Source organism: Thermobia domestica, chromosome 3 (assembly GCF_964235325.1).
Source record: "Thermobia domestica chromosome 3, izTheDome1.hap1.1, whole genome shotgun sequence".
Taxonomy (NCBI): Eukaryota; Metazoa; Arthropoda; class Insecta; order Zygentoma; family Lepismatidae; genus Thermobia; species Thermobia domestica.
The window spans coordinates 261156591-261180047 of record NC_137456.1 but is presented as its reverse complement, the minus strand read 5'-3'; the positions used below and the strand labels follow the sequence as shown (position 1 = coordinate 261180047).

General features: G+C 35.5%; 1 protein-coding gene across 2 annotated transcripts in view; it reads left to right on the top strand.

Moving 5' to 3' along the window:
• LOC145681033 (uncharacterized) overlaps nucleotides 1-23215 on the top strand; it is a 557303-nt gene extending 534088 nt beyond the window's left edge. Inside the window, exon 7 of one of the 2 annotated variants that reach the window (XM_081752347.1) lies at nucleotides 22776-23215. In XM_081752347.1, coding sequence (XP_081608473.1) covers nucleotides 22776-22846 — 71 coding nt within the window. In that variant the 3' untranslated portion in view covers nucleotides 22847-23215. The remainder of the gene's footprint in view (nucleotides 1-22775) is intronic. The other variant, XM_081752348.1, reaches the window with a different exon arrangement.
• The last annotated feature ends 242 nt before the right edge of the window (nucleotides 23216-23457 follow it).

Here is a 23457-nt window from a genome sequence, read left to right as displayed (position 1 = left end):
GATGCGCCATGATATCGTCAAAGGATCCTAACCTGCTGTATCCAAATTTCCAGTTTTCAGATTTGTGCAGTGGCGGCGCAAGGGATTTCCCAAAGGACGTTAGGGATTCCTGGACATTTTATGATGTAAATTGAGTGGACAAGAGCATGTAAAAAACCTCTCATTGCCTAGAAATAATACTACGTGGCAGATCAGTATTCATACACGCAGATTAAAAGATATCAGATGAGCTAATGATCACTGTACGTGGTTGCATACCTCCTCAAAAAGTACTAGTAAAAACGTAGTACGAGAACTCACTGGAAACGTCATGTGGCTACAATGTAAAAAATACGTACAACTTAAGTTGATAGGTAACAGAAGATAAAGAAGTTCCGATTGCTGCGCAACACTTTTGAAAACGCTTCCAATTTTACTACTACATGAATTGAACAAGAACTACTATTAAAAGACAACTAAAGAACTCGTAATAATAATAATAATAATAATAATAATAATAATAATAATAATATACAACTGTTTGAACACATTTGTTTTGATCAGTATAACACATAAATGTGACTACCATACGTTCTTTTTTCCAATTAAAGTTCTAAACTGACTGACGTGGGACAAAACATTCGTTCCACTTGCGATATTTGTTGTAACAGAGGCTGATGTTTCTGGTCCCAAATCGTATAACGGGACTGCATACCGAACAGAATTGTAGGGAACACGGTACAGAGAAGAGTCTTTGTTAAAATTAAAAGAGGATAGTTGTCAGAACTGTCACTGTAAGACAGGGGCGGATCCAGAGGGGGGCGATCGGGGCGATCGCCCCCCCCCAGGAAAGGAAACTTTCTTATTTTATATATATAAATAAAACCCATCCCAGTAGCAGTATGACAATCCACCCTCCCCCCCAGAAGTCTGTCCTGGATCTGCCCCTGCTATAAGACGTATACAAAGTTTCGACCCGCCACTTCAATGCAAAAGTTACAGCAGCGGTGAAGGGACCGGCGAGCGCGTTGATACACTCCTGGCGTTTCTCTGATGCTCCAGGCAGCACCAAAAATTCGAGAAACCACATCCTACTCTGATTGTAGAGGCGTCGTATAGACTAGTTGTTTCATATGGCCCCAGAAAAAGAAATCAAAGGGGTTAAGATCTGGTGAGCGAGGTGGCCAAGACACTGGTCGTTCTACGCCGATCCATTTGTTCGGAAACAATACGTTGAGAAAATTTCACATCTCCGCAGCGAAATGTGCTTTAGCACCGTCGCTAATAAAAAAAAAGCATGTTCGACGAACAGCCAGTGGCACAATCTCTAATAGTTCAGGCAGAACCTCTTTCAAAAATATGCGATACTCCCACCTGGTCAAACCTTGTGGTAGTAGGTACGGTCCGATGAGATAATTATCAACGATTCCTCTCCAAACATTCACATAACACCGTTTCTGATGGGCAAGAGTTGAAGTTCCGTGTGGGTTTGTCTCAGATCACAAATGTTGATTGTGAGCATTGAAAACTTCATCACGGGAAAACGTAGCTTCATCTGTGAAGAGAACACGAGACATGAAGCGAGGTGTCTTAGCATGTCGTTCGCGTAGCTACTGGACAAACTGGTTAACGTGAAATCCGAATCCCATGACCTCCCGCCGCGAATCGAACCCGGGTCTTCTATGCAAAAGTCGTATACGCTAACGTCGCTTAGCCACGAAGGAGCTGGAAAAGATACTGAGGAGAATGACAGACGAGTATGTACATTACGAAACACAAATAAACTAATCGACAGTAGCATTACTAACAGATCGTCATCAAAAGCGATGTGATGTCATTAATATGAGCAGATCAGCAATAGGAATTTCTTTATCTTCTGTTGCCTATCGGCTTGTGTTCTACGTATTTATACATTCTAGCCACATGACGTTTCCAGTGAATTCTCGTACAACGTTTTTACTAGTACTTTTTGAGGAGGTATGCAACCAGGTACAGTAATTATTACCTCATCCGCCATATTTTAATCTGCGTGTATGAAAACTGATCTGCCACGTAGTATTATTTATAGGCACTGAGGCGTCTTTTACATGCTCTTGTCCACTCAATTTACGTTATAAAATGTCCGGGAATCCCCAACGTCCTTTGGGGAATCCCTTGCGCCGCCGCTGCACAAATTTGAAAACTGGAAATTTGGATAGAGCAGGTTAGGATCCTTTGACAATATCATGCCGCATCACATCTAAGCTAAATAGTTAGTAAAATATTTTAGTCTCAAGTTTGTTTCCCACGCTTTCGGCAGTCTATAACACTTAAACAACGTGGTTTTCGCCCTATGTTTATTACAACTTTTTTGTTTGCTTTACTCTCAGGAATCACCAGTCTGATTTTGTACAACGAATTTAGCGCCATATTGTAGAGCGCTTAAGGCATAGGGCAATCAAGCTATAAAACTGTGAGAAAAGTAGACATAAAATTTGTAACGTACGCTTAATTTCACGGAAATTTCAAGTTGGACTGTACGTTGCTCTATTTACCTTGGTTTGGGTCTTTCAAATTTCATGTGTTTTTCCACTAAAAGCAATCGTTAATTCAACAAGGAAATAATTATACCATGATAAGTTAATTGAAATTCATCGAAATTTGACCCATGACAAATACGTTACCATTTTATATCGTACAGGTCAGATCCACCGTTATTTAACAGACCGGTGCTTGCGCGAGTGACTTTAAAAATTCAAACTCCCATTGGTTAGAATTTCACAGCCTTGTTTTATTATTACAAGTATAAACTCTTTCATTTGTTTTATTATTACAAGTAGAGGAGAGGTTGTGTATCATGTGTCAGAGTTGATAGCGATGTGTTTGGTTGGTAATGGATCGGAGCAGGTCTGTGGGTAGTGGGTCATTGTGGGTGTGGGTCCGAGTGGGTCATGGTGGGTGGTGGGTCAGGTTTTCATTGACCCACGCCATCACTGTCTCAGATAGTTCAGTGCTCGCGGTCCCGTGTTCATTTCCCGGTGGGAGACCCTTTGAAATTGTATATGTACTCGATGTACCTGTGTTCGTATCCTTGTCGTTCAAAGTTACTGGAGAAAGCTTAAAACGAGTATTGCTAACTATAATAAAGACAAGTTACGGAGATACTTTTGGTGAATCAGAAAAAAATGTTTTGAGGCACTATATGTATATTTTTGTTTTTAATTTAAATTTGAAATCTCCCGACTATAGTATTTTATCACGATTTAAATCAGTGTGTTTCGTCGTTATCGTAAACGTCTGCAATTTGCTCCACAAACGAGTGTTTTCTGACTCTTTCTTCACTAAGCAGTCTTAGCGTACTGAGGTGAGCATTCGTTTCGTTATTCAGGGGTCCAGGGATCGATTCTCGCTGCGGTAAGTTGTTTTTTATGAGCTACAATATTCATACTTCTGATGTGTAATAAAATGAAAAATACTCTATTTCTTTCGGTCTTACATGTTAGAGTGGAGAAGGCTTTCTTCCCAGGGGAAATACTAGCAAACTGAGGTCATATGTCTGTCTATAACCTTGATGCGTACTCGGGTGGAAAACGTAACGTGGTTAGCAAACAATTCATAAATACGACCCCTAAGGATTATGCTTAGGGCCTAGTACGAGTCATAAATGTGTCAGAAACGATATTGTTTCCGAACGTCTTCCACTATTACTCCTACTGCTAGAAATAATATTATTTTCGTTCGCCATTTCCAACACGTTCCATATATCCGTTCAACCAAATTTGTAAATTGGAACTATTCTTTTTCTATATTGATAAGCATATTTTGCTAAAATGTCAATATAACGCATACATCATCCAAAGTCTTTTAGCCAAAGAAAGCGTGTTAACTATGTATTGTGGTGAAGAAAAATCCTACTTAATTTCTGTTTAGGCATCCGAAGTTTCGATATTAATATTGTCCACGAGCTAACAATTTATTCCCCCCCCCCTCTCGTTTCCTTTCGAACATTAATCGCTCTTATATTTTCTCTATTATTATCTCTTATCCTTTCTTTTTCTATTTCTATCCACTTCAGTACACTTATTTACATTGCAATAGGACGTAATATTGAGATCTTAAATTTTCAGTAATAATAATAATAATAGTAAAATTTTTAAAGTTTCGGGAGGGTGTCTGGACCTCCAGGATACATCTCTGCAACTACCAAAATTATAAACCAAAGCGTTCTACTGAAATTTCATGTAGAAAGTATTCTACTGTACGGGTTAAGGAAAATAACTGAATATAACTGAACAGTAAGGCATATAATAAACTAATTTTAGCAAATGCAGAACTAATTATAAAAGCTTTCCTACAAAAATACCTACATAGACCATAATAAATTCAATGAGCTCCGAAATACAAATTAACAAAATAGCGTATAAGATTCAGTCTACAAAGTAATTTTTACTTAAAGAATGGACATAAACTATTTCGAAAATCGAGATAAAACGAAAAATGTTTACGATGCTTTTCGTCTCGTCTCGATATCTATCTCCAAAGCGAGACGGCAATTGGAGTTATCCTTTTCTCGTCTCGAATGTAAAAAAATGTCAATTCTCATGTTATTTTGATTCTTTTAGAAACGAGATGAGAAATTCCTCTTCTCGTGGGCAACATTGAACAAAACCGAAATATTCTTGCCAAATGTCACGTTTCTGCTTGTTGTGCATTGACCGATAATAAGCTCCTAACTTTCAATCTTCTATGAGATAATAATTTATTATTATTAGTTTATTCTTCTTCTTATTATTATTATTATTATTATTACTATTACAATTCCTGAAGATTGAATAGTTCAAGTATTGAAACATCCGAGTATTCAAATATCAGAAGAAAATAAAACGTGTGATCGCCGATCAATCGCTACCAAAAATTCTAAGGTACTGGTACTCTGGTCGTTCGTGGATCCGATTCGATTCGACTACATTCAGATTACTGGTCGAGGGCCTTGCCCACTTAACCACGATTACAACGCAGCAATTGATTTGTCTTTAGTTTGTTTACGAGTGTAAATCACGCAACGTATTTGATTCAAAATAAAGGAATGTTGTATTTTTTTTTAAATCTCTAATGTTGATAATTTAGTGAATACAGCGTAATGAATTTACCCGTGTAATGTGGGTTCCTGTCACCACGGCATGGCGCGTCCTCAGGTTGCGGATCGAGGAGAAGGCCTCTAGATATAGAGGTTAGCTGCGAATATACTGAATAAGCAGTCGTGGACAGGCGACTAGGAGTGGTCCTCCAGCTTGGGGGTTTGGGTAGGGCTAACAACCTCATCCTGTAAAAAAAAAGCACTTGTTCAGAAATATTCACAAAAGCCTCGGACAAGGACTGATAACTTGGCACGACCTCAGCAAAAGAAAATGGACATGAGATTTGGAACATGGAATATTAGGAGTCTTTATAGGGCAGGCGCGTTGTTAGGGAAATACAGGATGCACGTAGTAGGAGTTCAGGAAGTTAAGTGGGAAGGAAATAAAAATCACCAGTTAGGAAAGGGCTTTTCGTGCATAAACGTATATTACCGGCAATTAAATGGGTTGAATTTGTCACTGACAGACTTTATTTTATTACTCTTAAGGGACGGTGGTGTGATATTATTGTTTTAAATGTACATGCCCCAAGTGAAGATAAGAATGACTGTATAAGAGACAGTTTTTACGAAGAAGTGGAACGTATATTTGACCAACTGCCGCGATACCATATGAAAATTCTATTAGGGGATTTCAATGCGAAGGTAGGAGGAGAGGATATTTTCAAACCGATTATAGGGAACGAAAGTCTGCATAAGGAAAGTAATGACAACGGTGTTAGACTCGTGAAGTTTGCAACATCCAAAAAGCTAATCGTGAAGAGTACAAAATTCCCACATCGCGACGTCCATAAATACACTTGGACATCACCAGACGGAAAAACACATAATCAAATTGATCACGTTTTAGTAGATAGAAAAAGGCAATCTAGCATAGTTTATGTCCGGTCGTTTAGAGGGGCTGATTGTGACACTGACCACTACCTGGTAGCAGCGATAATACGAGAGAGGTTATCGTTGAATAAAGGTTATATTCATTGTCCGAAAACGGAGAGATTCAATTTAAACAAATTAGAAAAGAGCCAGGTAAGAGAGAAATACCATAGTTTCGAATAGATTCTCGGGTTTAGAAGGTTTGGAGTGCACTAGTGTTGAGGATACCTGGATCGAAATTAGAGATAGCATTAAAATTTCAGTAAAAGAAAAATTGGAACACGCGGAAATACGTAGGAACAAACCATGATTTGACCAGGAATGCATAAAACTAGCAGAGAAGAGAAAACAGACAAAATTACGTTGGCTACAAAATCCAAATGAAATAACTACACAAAATTTCGCAGATATCAGGCGGAAAACTTCCAAAACTTTTAGAACAAAGAAACGCGATTTTCTGAAAGCTAGAATTAAGGAACTTGAAGATAATAGTAAAAATAAAATCATCCGGGACATGTATAAGGGAATCAACGAATTTAAGGAAGGCTATCAACCTCGTGCTTATATATTAAAGAAATCTGACGGTACAGTTCTCACTGACACGCATAGCATCTTAAATAGATGGAAAGATTTATTTGACGATTTGCTTAACACGCAACCAAAAACTAGTGTGCGTGGAGAAAAGGAGATACACACCGCAGAACCGTATATTCTAGAACCCAACCAAATAGAAGTAGAAAGCGCTATAAAGAAATTAAAGAAACACAAATCTCCGGGTGTAGATGAAATTCCGGCTGAGTTAATTTTAGCTGGAGGCGAAAAATTGTGGAACAAGATACACAAACTCATTCTCCTTATGTGGAACAAGGAAGAATTGCTACAAGAGTGGAAAGAATCAAACATTGTTCTAATTCACAAGAAAGGCGACAAAACTGACTGTAATAATTATCGAGGCATTTCACTTCTGTCAACATCCTATAAAATCCTTTCAAATATTTTATTAGCAAGACTAACCCCATACGCAGATGAAATTATTGGAGATTATCAGTGGGGATTAAGTCGAAATCGATCAACTATCGACCAAATATTTATCATTCCCCAAATACTCGAAAAAAAGTGGGAATACAATACCACGGTACATCAACTATTTATTGATTTTAGAATGGCGTACGACTCGGTTAGGAGAGAAACATTATACAACGTTCTTACAGAACTTGGAATGCCGAGAAAGCTAATTAGATTAATTAAGATATGTTTAAATGAATCCCAAAGTAAAGTCCGGGTAAGAAAATACATGTATTTGTCCACGAGCTTTCACATCGAAAATGGCCTGAAACAAGGAGATGCGTTGTCCCCATTATTATTTAACTTCGTTCTGGAATAAGCTATAAGGAAAATTAAAGATAGCAACCAGGGCCTAGAGTTGAACGGCATTCACCAGGTTATGGCATATGCTGATGATGTAAATTTAATAGGGGATGATAGGAGAACAATAGAAAGAAATACAGATATCTTATTAAACACTTGCAGGGACATGGGTTTAGAAGTAAATGCAGAGAAAACTAAATACATGGAAGTGCGTCGGGACCGGAATACAGCAAATGATGGATGCGTTAAAATATTAAATAATACTTTTGATAAAGTGGATAGTTTCAAATATCTAGGGTCAATATTAACAGACGAAAATCATATTCATGGAGAAATGAAATGTCGACTAAAAGCAGGGAATTCGTGTTACTATTCGGTTCAAAACCTCTTGTCGTCGCGAATTCTGTCGAGGAATTTCAACCTTAAAATATACAAAACGATAATCATGCCTGTTGTTCTGTATGACTGCGAAATATGGTCACTTACTCTGAGAGAAGAACATAAAGTGAAAGTATTTGAGAACAAGATCCTCAGACGAATATTCGGACTCAAGAGGAACGGGAATGGAAAATGACGGAAACTTCATAACAAGGAACTACATAATTTATATCGTTTACCCAACATGGTTAGGGTCGTCCAGTCTAGGAGGCTTAGGTGAGCGGGTCATGTAGCAAGAATGGAAGAAAGTAGAAACGTTTTCAAAGTCTTAACTGGAAGAACAATCGGAAAACGACCATTAGGAAGACCTATACGCAGATGGGAGGACAATATTAAGATGGACCTCGCAGAGATTGGAATACAAAGTAGAAACTGGATGCAGTTAGCTGAGGATAGAAGTCAGTGGAGAGCTTTTGTGAACGCGGTATTGAACCTTCGGGTCCATAGGCCATAGAGTGGGTGAGTGAGTTAGTTACTTAGTGAATACAGTAATATAATGCCTTCCGAGTCAATTACATATTCCTGTTTTACCAATCAATCTGACTATTAACAAACTACTGTTTTGAGCGAACAGAAAAGGCTCTTTAGTTAGGCGAGCCGGAAGAAATAACGCTTTAGATGAGTGGTTAGAGTTGTAGTTTTCTAATCTGGCGGTTTGGATTCTATTCCCGCCTTCGGAGTTTACCCTTTTCAAAATGTTACATTTACAACGCTGAACTCAAGTTGGATGCTGCTAAATGAAAGATAATATCCAGTGGAGAAATTCAATGATGATGTATTCTGAAAATGAAGGAAGAAAAATGGAGAAAACGAGTTACAGATTGAATTTTGTTAATGATTGTATATCTGATATTTACTGTTTATTTCGTGCATTTTTAAATTGTTGTTTATTGACACTATATTTTCCTCTTTTCTCCTTGTGCCTCAATGTGTAAATTTGCACAAATATTAAACAAATCACAAACTCTCAGTTATATTTGCAACCTAAGGAGAAATACGCTTAGTACGGGTAAGTTTTCCAACTCTTTTAAATATTATCGAATTTTGCATTTCTAATATTTACAAATAAATTACAACATAACAATATTTACCATTTTCAAAAATTATTTAACGAATAATGAAATGATACAAATTCTACTTTCGATGTAACATTACGTATCAGTCAGTGGCGCCGAAACCTAGGAGCTCAGGCCCTATTAGGACCTCAAAATTTTCTTTAGGGGCTGGGTTCTTCCCCTGAATGATCAATCCATACTTTAATTGATTTGCAGGTAAGACTACTGTTAATAGTTTTTAAACTCAGCGCAAGTCTTTGTGTTTATTTTTAAAAAATAAGCTAATACATATTCCGCATAATCTATCCGTATATTATTTGATACGCATATATGTACAGTCATTTGAAGTAAGTTAACTTGTTTATATAATCCCTCATTTGAGTTAATTATAAGATTATTTAAGTCCCCTGACTGTTATCTTCTCATCGGCGCCTCTGATGTCCGTATATTTTTTTCTAGTACTCTGCTGTGCACTGTGAGTACAAGTATGCAAAGACTTATTTTTGTTCATTTCGTCAGTCAGCGTTTCTCCTCACTCCTGCACAAAACCACACTTTACGATTTGTTCTTTAATAGGTGGGGCAACTTCATGCTGCTGTTCTAGCTACTCTACAAGGCGTAATTATTCTTCTAGCAAACGTTAGTTGGGTTGCCTAGCTTACGGCCATTGTACCTCAGGAATTTCTGTGGCCCGCTGTACATTGTCCAAAATGTACCCCTAGAGAGGGTAACCCAGGAATGAAAGATAGGGAAATCTGGGAAATCTTGCAAAACATTCAATCATACTCGTCTTCCAATCCATCGTTGTGGAGACGTTTTGCTTTACATGTAAGTATTGTCAACCATAGTGTGGCTGCGCTTCGTCCTGTTGGAGCCACACGTGATCGAAGTTATATGTGGAGGCTAATTGGCAGGAATAATCTGTTGTTCCTCTAAGTTAATACAGTTAGAATTTAATAGCAAACACACCACGATTTTGAACTTTAAGCATTTAGGCATGGTTGTTACAATTTTCGTGGTATAGTGGAGAAATATTGTTCCGCGCTGGACGTAATACTTTTTCCAACACTTCTTTCACCGTAACTCGTACACTGACCATACGTTCCAATTCGCTCCGAATATCATCAATGAAGTTAAAGTCAGTACTTTGAAGTTAAATTTCGCGCATTTTTGGACAGTTTTAAATCAACCATTTCTTTACAGCATATACTCTGGAATAAATATATTGATAAAATTAGAAGTCCTCGTCACTCCCAATTTTCCGTATTTTGCTTAAGATTTGTAATAAGAGCTTATATATATATATATATATATATATATATATATATATATATATATATCTGGGGCAAAAAACCCATCGTTTATGTATTATAGGATGCCGAAAACATGAAAAAATGAATTATAAAGGTCCATAGCTCCAAAACTATGGGATCCACTGTAGTTGGATCAAGACTTCACTTAGAAACTAGTATTGCTCTATCCAAAAATATATGTTTTAGAATCCTAAGGTATTCACGCAATATTTTTTATGGAGGTAGTTGGAGAGTACTTTATATCATAGGCCCGTAGTCAAACTCCCTCCTAAAAAATTGTTGTATAAGCACCTCGGGATTCTGAAACACCCATTTCTGGATAGGGCATATACTACTTCCTAAGTGAAGTCTTGACCTGAATACGGTAGGTCCCATAGTTTTGAAGCTATGAACCTGTAACACGTAAACGAAGGGGTTATCGCCATATGTTTATAGGAACTTTTTGTTTTACTCTCAGGAATCACTCCTCTGCTTTTGTACAGCGAATTTCGCGCCATACTGTATTATATATATATATATATATATATATATATATATATGTCATAACCTCGTCAACACTCAAAACCCTCAAACACCTGATGAACATAAAAAACCGAAACTATCCAAACTATTACACTTCCTACTCCGCAGTTTATAGTACACTGAAGTTCTTGACATTTAGCTCTATATTTACTTGCCGAAACACTATTATTCTACCATCATATTCATGCAGTTAAATTTATATTCGTCGAAAAACAACACATATTTCTACCAATTTTTTGGCTCAGCTACGAAAGGTATAGAAAATTTAAATATCTTATTTTTCTTTAAATTTTGAGAATATACGATTTCTTTCTAGCTATTCTACCATTATACTCTTACCATATTAACCTCATACAGTACAATACACTGTCAAGATAAAACATTGTTATCACCTGCTACTATTTGAACGAAGTCGTTGAGCTCTACCGAATGTTCCAAACCATACACATTAAGAGCATTCTATCGCTTTATATTCGTAAAGTAACAATTAACAACAAATATACTTACTATTTAAAAAATGTTAAAGTATGATCCACTTACTATTAATATATGTGGTAAAGGGAATACGAACAGAAACGTGAAGAACACGACGACTTGCTTGTCCCGATACATTTTTCCACTAGAAAATTGTCAAATGTAGCATGCGCTATCTCATAAACGAATGGCGGTCTGTCAAAAATCAATTTAGATTATCGTTTATAGAAAGATTGTGGCCTCAATTTATGTGACACACATACCTCTTTCTATTTAAAAACGTTATATGGAATCCAATATACGGAATTCAAGATTTCTGCCATGATGTACACACAATCATTTAACGCAGTTTCTACACCAATGCCAAGTTGTAACATTTGCTTTCCCTCTGTCCATGCGTCACTTTGTTACTGCTCTACCATCATACTTTTTCCTATTAGCTACATATGACAAACATAGCACACCCTGTCTCGAACAGATGATGTGTCAAAAATGAGTTCACATTCTCATTTGTGGGAATATTCAAGCCTAAGTTCAAGTATAAAATCATAACTTTTTATATTTAAAAAGAAGTATTGTGTGATATGCAATATGGCGTCATTCAAGATGGCTTCCATGGTGGCCACACTCCAAATCAATGTAGTTTTTGCAATAATATCAATTGCAACATTTCCCTCCGTCCTCCGTCCGTTTTGACTAACTCTGTATAGAGATTCAAATGCGTCCTCTCACAGCAAATTTAAAATAATCTTTTCCACAGAATATTTTTCATACTAATATATCTTTTAATACTTGGATCCAGGGGTAGAAATGGAATTTTAGAATTAAGAAAAAGTCACTAATGGATAAAGTTACATTGGGTTACGTCACGAGAATACAAACTCAGAAAGACGTGGGTTCAATCAATCTTTCATAGACTTAAGTGATAGCGAATGCTATAGAACAAACAACAAGCAAATAAAATCAATATCGCATTCAAATTTTCTATTTCAAATAACCAGAGATATCACTGGTCAACAGTGAAAGTGCTTCGGAGATGAAAGTAACCAATTCTTACTAATTTTAGGGTGCTGATAACGAATATGAAATTAGGTTTTGAAGATTGCTTCGCGTTTCAAAGAAATACATTATCGCCAGATTTGCTCTGGCGCGCAACTTAAGGGTTCATGGCAACAGGAGAATCTGTGTATTTAAGTTAACTTCCATTGATTTACGATTAGCTTCATTACTATCCTTCTCGCTCGCACTTCATCTCCGCCAAAGAAAGATCAACCACATCACGGTTTAGTTTGTATTGCAGGGTTTGCCAGAGAAAACATGTTGTGTAAGGTTCTTTTTTAGTTACAATTTGCCATCTTGGACGCGTAAATGTATTAACGCTGCGAACTTTTGGTTTACGTTTATAGCGAAGTAACACTTGCCAATTAAAAACGAAATTTCACACATATCATAAAGAAAGGCTATCACTTGTACTTTTGCTGTAAAGTGGGAGATATGAACAAGAAGTGGGCACCACATGTTGGCTGTAATACTTGTTCTACACACTTTCGAGACCGGCTATATGGTAAAAGGCCATTCACGCCGTTTACACTTCCTATGATATGGAGAGAGACGCCAGATCATGCTTCAAACTGTAATTTTTGCATGGTTTCTTCAATTAAATGTCTATCCAAATAAAAAAGCGGACTATTATTTATCCCAACAGCTCTTCCGCTATTCGTCCTGTGCCACATTCTGAAGAACTAAAGGTTCCACAATTTCCTGTATCTTACACCACTATTTCATACAATGAAAAACAAGAGGCGGACAAAGTCGGCCAAGGTATGTCAAATCCTGTTGCAGATTCCTCGTCATCCATCGATCCTGACTTCACAACCAACATCATCATCTATTTACAATATGACCACTCAGCATGAATTAAATGACCTTGTAAGAGATCTGGGGTTGTCAAAAAGTACTGCAGAACATCTGGCATCCAGACTCAAGCAGCAGGGAGCTCTTTCTGAAGATATTAAAGTATCCTTGTACCGAAGACGTCAGAAGCCCCTGAAAGAGTATAGCTCAATGGAAAGTGACTCAGTATGTTGTAAAGATGTAACTGGTCTTATGAGTAACTTAACAAGAAAGATAATCTCGATGAACGGAGGCTGTTCACAGACGCATCAAGACTGTCTAAAAGTGTGTTGTTGTACAATGGGAATGTGTTGCTATAAATACCAATCGGTTAGGCAGTCCACTACAAGAAGACATATGGTAACATGGAAAAACAGCTGAAATCAATTATTATAAAATATATATAATTGGAATATTTGTGGCGAATTCAAAGTTCTAGCGGTATTTCTTGGCCTGTAGCTTGCCTATACAAAATAATGCTGTTTGTATGCGAATGGGATAGCCGTGATAAGGATTCCCACTACGTAAAAATTATTAGCCACATCATAAATTTGGACCCAGGAGCAAAGAACGTTCCACATGTTCTTTTGATATATTCATTTTATATTAAATTGGGTTTAATCAAGAACTACATTACAAGTATGAAGCAAACGTGTGATGCCTTCAAATATATTCTGCGTAAATTCCCACAAATTACTGAAACTAAAATCAAGGAGGGCGTATTTATTGGCCTTCAAATTCAACAACTCCTCAATGATTTTGAAATTGATGCAGTTTTAGAAGATAAAAAGAAGATTGCATCGGATGATTTTCGAAATTTTTCGTTTTGGTGGGTGTCTCAGAGCTATAAGGAATTAGTGGAACACCTAATATCCTTCTATCAAGCAATGGGGTGTAATATATCACTAAAAACGTACTTGTTGCATTCCCACATCGATCTCTTTCCGGAAAATTGGGAGCAGTCACCGATGAACATGGGGAACATTTCCATCAAGTTATATCGACGATGGAGAAATCATATCAGGGTCACTGGAGCAAGTCTATGCTTGCTGATTATTCTTGAACAATCGCTAGAGACTTAACAGAACCACAAAGAAGCAACAGGCAAAGGGGTGTCATTTGTAATATCCAAGTTAGTTATGTTTTATCACTTGCATTCTATATAGTTTTAATTTCTTACTGATCCTTTTACATTCTTTGGAACAAACGCTGCCACGCATACATAGCTATAACCAATTATCATAACAGAATCTATATGCTAGCTTCAAGTGACTTTTTGTCTCATGTGTAGAGGGTCTAACGTTATAATAAAATGCATTTTCCATACAAACGTCACTTTATTTTTATATCTCCTTGTTCCCTATATGAAATTTGGTATTGTCGAGTAGGTCTGAGAATTTTCTTCCTTCATAACTGTTGTAGATATAATAATGAAACTTGGCACATGCATTTGACATGTAGACATAAACCCCAGTAGTTTTCAAGTTATAGTATATTTGGGTATCTGTAGCCGGGGCCGCACCAGGGGACGTTACAGTTGAAAAAGGGATTTTTGGATGGACAATTCTCAATGTTATCCCAAATTCCCCTCTTCTCGTACACATTATCATGAAAGCATTTGAAAGCCTGTTTCATTCTGAGCAGAATGACGTATAAGTCGTGTTACGCAGATGAATAGTACTCTTTGGATTCTTTTTGTTTTCTGTCTCACTTTTCCCTATATGAAATTTGATATTGTCAGACAGGACTGAGAAATATTTTTTCCTTCATAACTATCGTAGATATAACAATGAAATTTGGCACACCCATTTCCATAGTAGTTTTCAAGGTACATTATGTTTGCGTACCTGTAGCAGGGGTTGCACCAGAGGGTGCTACGATTGAAAAAGGGATTTTTAAACGGAAAATTCCCAATTTTTACCTCAAATTTCCCTTCTGTTTATATCAAGTACACATGCGCATAGTACCATTTGCAAGCTTGGTTTATTCTGAAGCGAATGACATATGAACTACGATATTCGGATGGACAATACTGAAGCAGTAGCTACTTAAGTGAAAGTCAACATAGAAAATGCTCGAATCTGAGTGTTAACACTATACAACACATATTTATGTCGATTACACTTAAACTCGAAGCAATTCAGCATATTTATTATCATTTTCGTATTCAGCATACTCGTTTGCATAAAAAATGTACTTTTCATTTCCGAAGCACGAAAAAAGTTAAAATTTGTTTTCCAGTGTATTCTTCCTTCGTTTCGACAAACACTTCAACTTACTAAGGGGACACTATCCCTTTGTAAACACCTGACTTCCACTCCTGCTTCGATCTCAGACTTTTTATCCGTGAAGCCGATTTCACCGGGCCCTTTTGACGCGAGATCTTTTACACTCGGGTCCTTTTGACGCGGGGCCCTTTTGATCCGGACTCTCTCAACGTGGTACCCTTTGAGCCAGTGACAATTACAGAAATGTTGCCAGTAAGGTGGGCACGGGAGTAATTTATTTTTCTCTTTTAATTCCATGAGTGCCAGTAGTGAATCCTCCTATTCGCAGAAATGGACAGAAGGGTAACGTAAGAATATACTGTATATCAGGAGGTGATGAAGTATAATAATACGAAAATGAGAAGCTTTAAAGTAGAATACAGTACACTAAAAGCTCTGCTTCTGTGATGAATATTCCATGTTTTTAAGTCAAATGGTAAATTCAAAAAGCAAAATTAAATATACTTGGAAAAGAAAGAAAATACAAATAGAAAACAAAGGAACAACAATAAATACACGAAAGCATTATTAAATTAAGTAGTTAGGAAATTATTCATTGCGTACGAATACATTTCACAATCAACCAAAGTTTTGATAGCAACAAAAGTAAGTTATTCGTATTATCAAATGATTTCCTATGACAAGGTAAAAGAACTATCCAATACATCACTGTTTAAAAAGAACTACTGACAGGAGAACAGAATAGCAGAAGCGTTTAAATCATAATGCTTATAGTATCACCGACGTAAGTTTGAGTCCCAACTAACGTACAAATTTTCGTTTTCTTTATAATAATGTAGCAGTCTTCTTAGTCTTAAGAAATATTCATCCACAAACGCAAGATCAGCTAAAGTATCGCAGGTGATAGAATATATAGGTAAAACGAAACGCATGGTTATTTCATAAAATCAAAGAAAAATTCCGACCAAAGCATATATTAACTATTAAATAATAGCGTTACAGCTTGGGTAAATTAACTTTGCCTTCATCATACACATTATCTTATTTCCTGATGCCAGTGTTGAACCAAACGGGTCCTTGAAACAACTTACCAATGCTTGATATAAACATCAGTAATAGATTCGGGAGCACCTGGATTGCGCACACTCTAGATCCCGAATTGCGCACAAATCTCTGTTGGCCTCTTTTAACACATATTTTTGTCCAACGTTGCCACAATGTCAGCTTTAATATTGTGCGCAAACAAGGTTTTCTTTCAGACTAGGACATAAACAGAAATTAGTAATAAAATACAAATTGGATTGAATAAATATAATTTGATCAATGAATGCAATACAAAATATCTCCATAACCAAGCATTTACATTTACAAGCCACATATTAAAATTTTCTTGGTTTCAATTTTATACCTACAATATTTAGAAATGTAATCCTCCTTATCTCATACTCTGAATATGTATCACCTTTAAACGTCTTTAGGCAAATTGAGGATTAACTAAATATAATTGGATCAGTAAATACAATACAAGATACCTCCAAAACCAACTTTTTCTATATTTACAATCTACATGATAAAATTTTCTTGGCTGTAATTTTAAGCCTACTGTTTTTAGAAATTTAATTCTCCTTGCGTGATACTCTGAATATGCACCACTTTTAAGCATCTCATACTGCTTCAATATGAAATTATGTCTCTTCACATCTTCCTTTCTTTGTGTATTGGTCTTTCCATTAGCAATTGATCTTAATTTCAATTGTGTTTCGGATTGTGTCTTCAACAAAGATGAAATCACCTGATAAATATCCGGACTCGGTGAATAGAACTATTCATTGTAATGTTTATGGAATGCTTCTGCCGCATTCGTCGTTCGAGGAGCCACTGAGGGTTCTGAAGCCCAGATTCTAGGTGGAAATCTAAATAAAACGAAGGAAACAATTATTAAAAACATTCTCAATAATAATAATAATAATAATAATAATAATAATAATAATAATAATAATAATAATATAGCACAGTAGGCATGCTTTACACTATTATCCAAGTTTTATGGAAAAATTGACAATTGAAAATCAAAATGAATAATGTTCTCCCTTGTGGTAAAACTTTGCTTTTGTAAAGTTATTAACGTCTGTCCTTAACATCGTTTTTTTCAGCCATATAATATACTTGTTACAATAATATACTATACAATATACTTAGATTACAATACTATTAATACAAACATTGATGTTTATAATCGACTTCCTCATATAAATACTGATTATTCCAATATAATCCGTGCAATATTACACGATTTACTTATTAATAATATGGAATCTGTCAATATAAGTTAAATCACCTTCCTAAATTTAGTTAGAAACAGTGTTTTGTACATACCTGCTAGTTTCTTCAATGTAATTTTCGAGTACGTAGTCGGAGAAGTGAAGACCTTCATTGTCCGGTGCAACTGATATCAAATCTGCAAACGCATCGGATACTTCAGTTGGATGTAAATATGAAAGACCGAAAAACGACTTTAACCACATCCCTGTAAAATATAATTAAAACCCTCAATTATACTACTGTTTTGGTATTTTATGATTTCTAATGTGATTTAAAATATAACAAGTCTGATGATCATTATAGTTAATATTGACAATTTATTATATCGTCGTCTGAGATTCAACACCGCGTAAGTAACCCTTCGCTAATTTTACAGGAGAAAAAAAAACGTTTACAAAAATAATTTTAGCCTTAATATAAGCAGTGTGACTTTTTAGGGAAGAACAGTATCACCTATCGTGATATAGGTGTAGTACTTAACCAGATTGTGCACAATCTTATACTGATTCTAATAGTATCAAACACTCAAGTTCGCCAAAATTGGAGACATACGAGCTGTTGAATCCTATACGACGATATATTGTATTTCTTCCTTCTTATATGAGACAAGAGGAAATCTTTCTTATATAAGGAACCCCATAATTATTCAGAAGAATTTCTATTTAATTCAACAATATGTAGTTCACAAAAGTAGAATCGAATAGGAACGACTTAGTCTCTGAGTGCCAACGCCGCTAAGATGTCACAATATTGGAAGACAATTAACCAAATGTGTATAATAACAATTCAGATTGGAATTACTTTGAACAAGGTATAATCAATTGTTTAACTTGTTAACAATTAAAAGCTTTTATTCTTTAAAAAAATATTATTACATACCATCTATATCTGGTACTAAAAGCAATGACATCTCAGAGGAATCAATTTTGTTTACTGAAAGATTATTAATTTCACTGTTTTGATTAGTTGGCTAACAAGCAAAACTTTATGAAGGAAAATCACCTAGAGTACCTACCTAACTCAAACTGTGGATTCAAGTAGGCTCGATATAAGTGCTTGTTGCCCTGGATCTTTCTCCACCAAGATTGACCCAAATGGAATCGACATCCAATGATGTTACATTCTGGAAATACCTCCCTGATAGCTTCGTGAGCTGCAGTTTCAAAGTCTACATGGATCGACTTCAAATTTATTTCAGGTTCTAGACTTCTTATCATTTCCCACATTGCCTTGTAAGCTTGCTTATCCTTTCCCGGCAAACACGCATAACATAGAGGCAAATAAAATTGGTTTTTGTATGCGTGAATAGTATACAGCTGATGAAAATGACGAGGAGCATATGTAAAGGTACCATCTGCGTAAATCTCAACATCATTTGTCTCACATATAAATCTGAAAAGTAAAACGAGAAGAAATGTTACTTCAGTTGCATTAAATTTATTAACACTAATACTATAAATCTAACAATTCCCACTATTCATTTGTTCATAATAATCAAGCCTAAAATGTCAAATGAAAAGCTTAAAGAAAAAAAACAGCCAATATTGAAATATCGAAACTATACTAAATATTATTATATACACTACGACTATGTTCAGTAAATGTTATCATTATACGTACCTAATGTTACTCGCACAAGTTAGGACGATAATCTTAGCTTCTTTATTTACAAATAGAAACTTTTCTCCATCATGACTGAACTCATCTTCTCTTTCAATCATTTGCTCAACAGCCTCTGTAATATTTCTTGGACGAACCGGTGTGTTTCTTTTTCGAATACAGTACATCGCTTCTCTACACCTCTTCATATCCTTATGCGTTAATTTCTCTGTATTTTCTAAACTAGATAGCTCAGTCCTAATGATTTTATTCGGCCTTTCGTTCGGGTATTCCGCTGCTCTTCTCTTACAGATTTCTCGTAACTCATGACTTTTAACTCTTGAAAAATCGCTCAAGTGATTGTGCTGTCCTCTTTCTTCCAAAATAACAGTTCTGTCGCAATCAGTGATAATGGCGGCACAACATGATTTTAACGTACACCTGGAAAATAAATTTGTCAAGAGTGTCAGATATATATGTGGTATATCGTTAACAAGTTTACTTTGCTATAGAATATTAAAATTATACTGTATATACTGTAATACAAAAAATATAATCATTTACAGTTAGCCTATGCTCTTTTTCTCGTCAAAAAATGAATAATTAATAAATACTTTACTTACCGCTACTGTGATCCTTTCTTATTCTCCCGAAATCGACGATACTTAAAACCATCTTTAATCACACAAGCAACTCCTTTTTCAGTAACACTTACTCGGAAATCCGCCATTTCCCAGTGTCAAAACAAGGCAGTCACAACGCAAACCCAAAGAAGGTATAAAACTTCTGACTACAAAAGGTCATTCGGGTATTCCGCTTTATTGGTATAAATAAAGAGATTCTTTGACCTTTACATCCCAATCAACCAATCAGATTCGTCCTCTAATTAAAAGTTTACTTTAGCCACCTGCAAAGTTCATTTTCCACTCCACCAATCAGAGGAGGCCACTAAGTCAACATTTATCGTCTAATTAATTACAGAAGTCAGTTCTTGTAAACACCTGGGTATATAATATAACACATACATACAAACATAACAGAAGAGAGAACATTTTCCATCTGGGGTCCGTCTTTGAAAATATATTCAACTTGTCAATAAAGTCATACATACGTATATACAAACATAACAGAAGAGGAAATATTTTCACTCTGACAACATTGCTTAATTTTTTTGTGCGCAATCCTGTACATTATGACAGCTTGTCAACGGCTTATCAGATAAAACTGATAAAACCGGAAAGTGTGCGCAATATCATTGCAGCCATAGATTCGACTCAAGCAGAGTGTGGATAATTGCTGTTATTCTTTTTACAAAATAATGTCTTTTCTTTACGCTCTTAGGAACTTTATTTTGTAAATTAGAAACATTTTTTTAACTTCTTCATATAAACTATATATGAAATTTCATATCTCGCAACCTGCTCTGATAGAATTGAAAGTACGAAATAATCCCGTTTCCACCTTAGTGGCAACATTTCCGTAATTCTTAGTGAATAACTACATTCGAAGGTGAATTCAGAAATTCACTACTTGTTCACTTAATTAAATGTTTTCGATGGTTACTGATAGTAAAAGTTTTCCTAAGACAACGTTACATAATTTAGTAGTGTTGCCTCGAGACATCTTAAAATCTCGACCCTTCTCGACTCAGCACCGTAACTTAGATTTTCTTCTGGGGCCAAGTATTAATATAAAAAGTTGTTTTGGGCCTTCCCGTAAAATTCGAAAAGAGGCCCATTCTTTTTATCTTTCTCTTACTCTGTGTGCTCTCATCGGAGCCTCTGGGACCTCCCGCACGGCAAGGTCTGCGAAGACGTTAGTTAAGTCCTTAGACCCGTTCCATACATGACAAATTAATTAAGGGGACAATATTGACAAAACTCAGAACCATATGAGTGAATATTATTTCCAGGGCCCAAAATAGTAAACATTTTTTACTAAAATTGGCCCACGACTCATTTTTGTTTTATTTATCTTTTGTGAGCTATTTTATTTACGCAATGTAGTGAACCTGTTTGATGCTTTATTTATATTTTAATGTTTGTATCTTATATGATGTAAGGAAATTTTGTCTTGAAGTGGGCTCCGTTCGAACGGCAGGGAGCTTCTCTGGGGGAAGAGGCACTTGCCCTTCCTGCTCACCCACAAGTTACGGCCGTCACGACGCGTGAGAATTCTGTCTCGTCACCAAAAATTATATGTCTGTGTCGTCTCAATTATCAATACTTAATTAAATGCATTCTAGAATTTTCAACTTAATAAATGTTTAAAGAAAAAATTAAACGTTTAATTGGAGATTCCTATGAAGCAAGTAGACAGAGAGGAAATTCTATATTGCATTAATTAAGTAGTGATGCAACGAGACGAAACAATCATACAATTTTCGGGACGATATGTAATGTGAAAATTGATTACACAATTCCCTACATTACTTCTCTTAAGCAATATAATTTACTGAAAAGCATTCTTTATGCATGAAAGAAAATGACTACGAAATCTCTGCAAACAAAACTAAAGAACAGTAATACAGGTGGAAGTATGGCATTTTAGTCACTTTGATATCGTGATGAGTTTTATATATGTAGTAGTTTTTCTCATATACAAAAAATAATGAAATAAACAATTATAATAGTAAAGAAATCTGTGTACGAGATTTGAACCACCTTCAACCACACTGACTGATCGATTTTACGTCGTCGCACTAACCAAGTATGCTAGCGACTTCTTACATGCTATACGCCTGTTCCGCTACAAGACATGCTTTTCATTTACAATAGTGTTTCAATTCGACGCTTTTGATAAATAATTTTCACTTTTTGCTTTATTTGTATGAAGGCTGCAGATATAAATGTTAGAAATATTTCATTAAATATTTTATTTGTGGGTTTTCTGTCACTGACGTGGAAATCTTAATTCTACGTTGAACTACAGAATTTTCTCCGGGCTTAGAAAACTACCGTTTCCAATAGCGTTGGAAAGTTTCGTAATTTAGACCAAATTAAGATTTTTTTCCTTATTTCTTTATCTTAAAATAATATTGAACACAAATATTAAAAATGTGTTTGTCATTCATTCATCTTTCCTGCTGTGGAAACCTTCAAAAATTTCAAACATAAAGAAAACGGAGGTACTCAGATTAAAGAGACGCTTGTATTACTTTGCTCGCACCTGTACATCAAGCCGTAGAGCAATTCCAGAATCATAATTTTTAAACTTCGATGACAGGGCTCATAGACTAACTTGACATGTTTAGAGGAAATATCCGAAGAATAAATTTCAAAGCGCAATTCACTCCTTCTTTGGACAACAGTTAATTAAATCACAAGTAGTTAGAAGCAGAGATCAGTGTAGTGGAAGTAAATACGCAGACAGATAGACAGATAGATAGATATGAACCTCACTGCTCATATTTGAATCATGGTTCTCTTAGGTTTTTGAACGATATTCTAGATATACAGCATGTTGCAACGTCAGTATATGGCGCTAATCCTGTATAGTACTACCGTAAATTGAGTTGAAAAATGGAACCTGGATTTTAATAATCCAAGATGTTAGTTGATTTCGTACTTATGGTTTTATATTTTTCTTTTTTCAGGTCTCGGTTGTTATTTCTTACTTGTTGTATACAGTTACTACAAAGAACTGCAAGAAGGAGGGTCATCATAACAATCTGAAGTAAAAGCCGATGAATGAACTAAAATTTGAAAGTCAAATGAAGTTTTAGTACGATGCATTAATGAGTCAAGTGGATGATCCTCTACTTTGAAGAATGAAAATTTTTCATGAAATATAACACTTTGAATTTAAATATTAATCCATTAGTATGAAAAGTAGTGACCTGTCGTGTTTCAGTATGAAAATTAAAATTTTTCGAGTTTTGAACAACATAGTTATTTCTCTTACTACTATATCATAATATTTGTATCGAATAAGGATTTTTTGACTTTAAATGCTTTGTATAATAGCATGTTGACAATTATTATTTGTACGTAAAATTACATAAGGCAATAAAATACATTATTTTCAAAGATCATGTAATTTCTAGTAAGTTGATATAAAATACCAAAATCATTGTTTCACTGTTCTTTAGAAGACATAATTATACCTGATAAGTGCTTATTTATTTACTGCTACTTTACTACATAGATTACTACAAACAACCATATAATAAATTCACTACATTTAGTGAATAAAAGAACAAATAAAAAGTAAGCATAAAAGTCAGCCTTTTTGTCAGATATCAGTAATCCTTCACAGACTTATGAGGGTTTGATCTA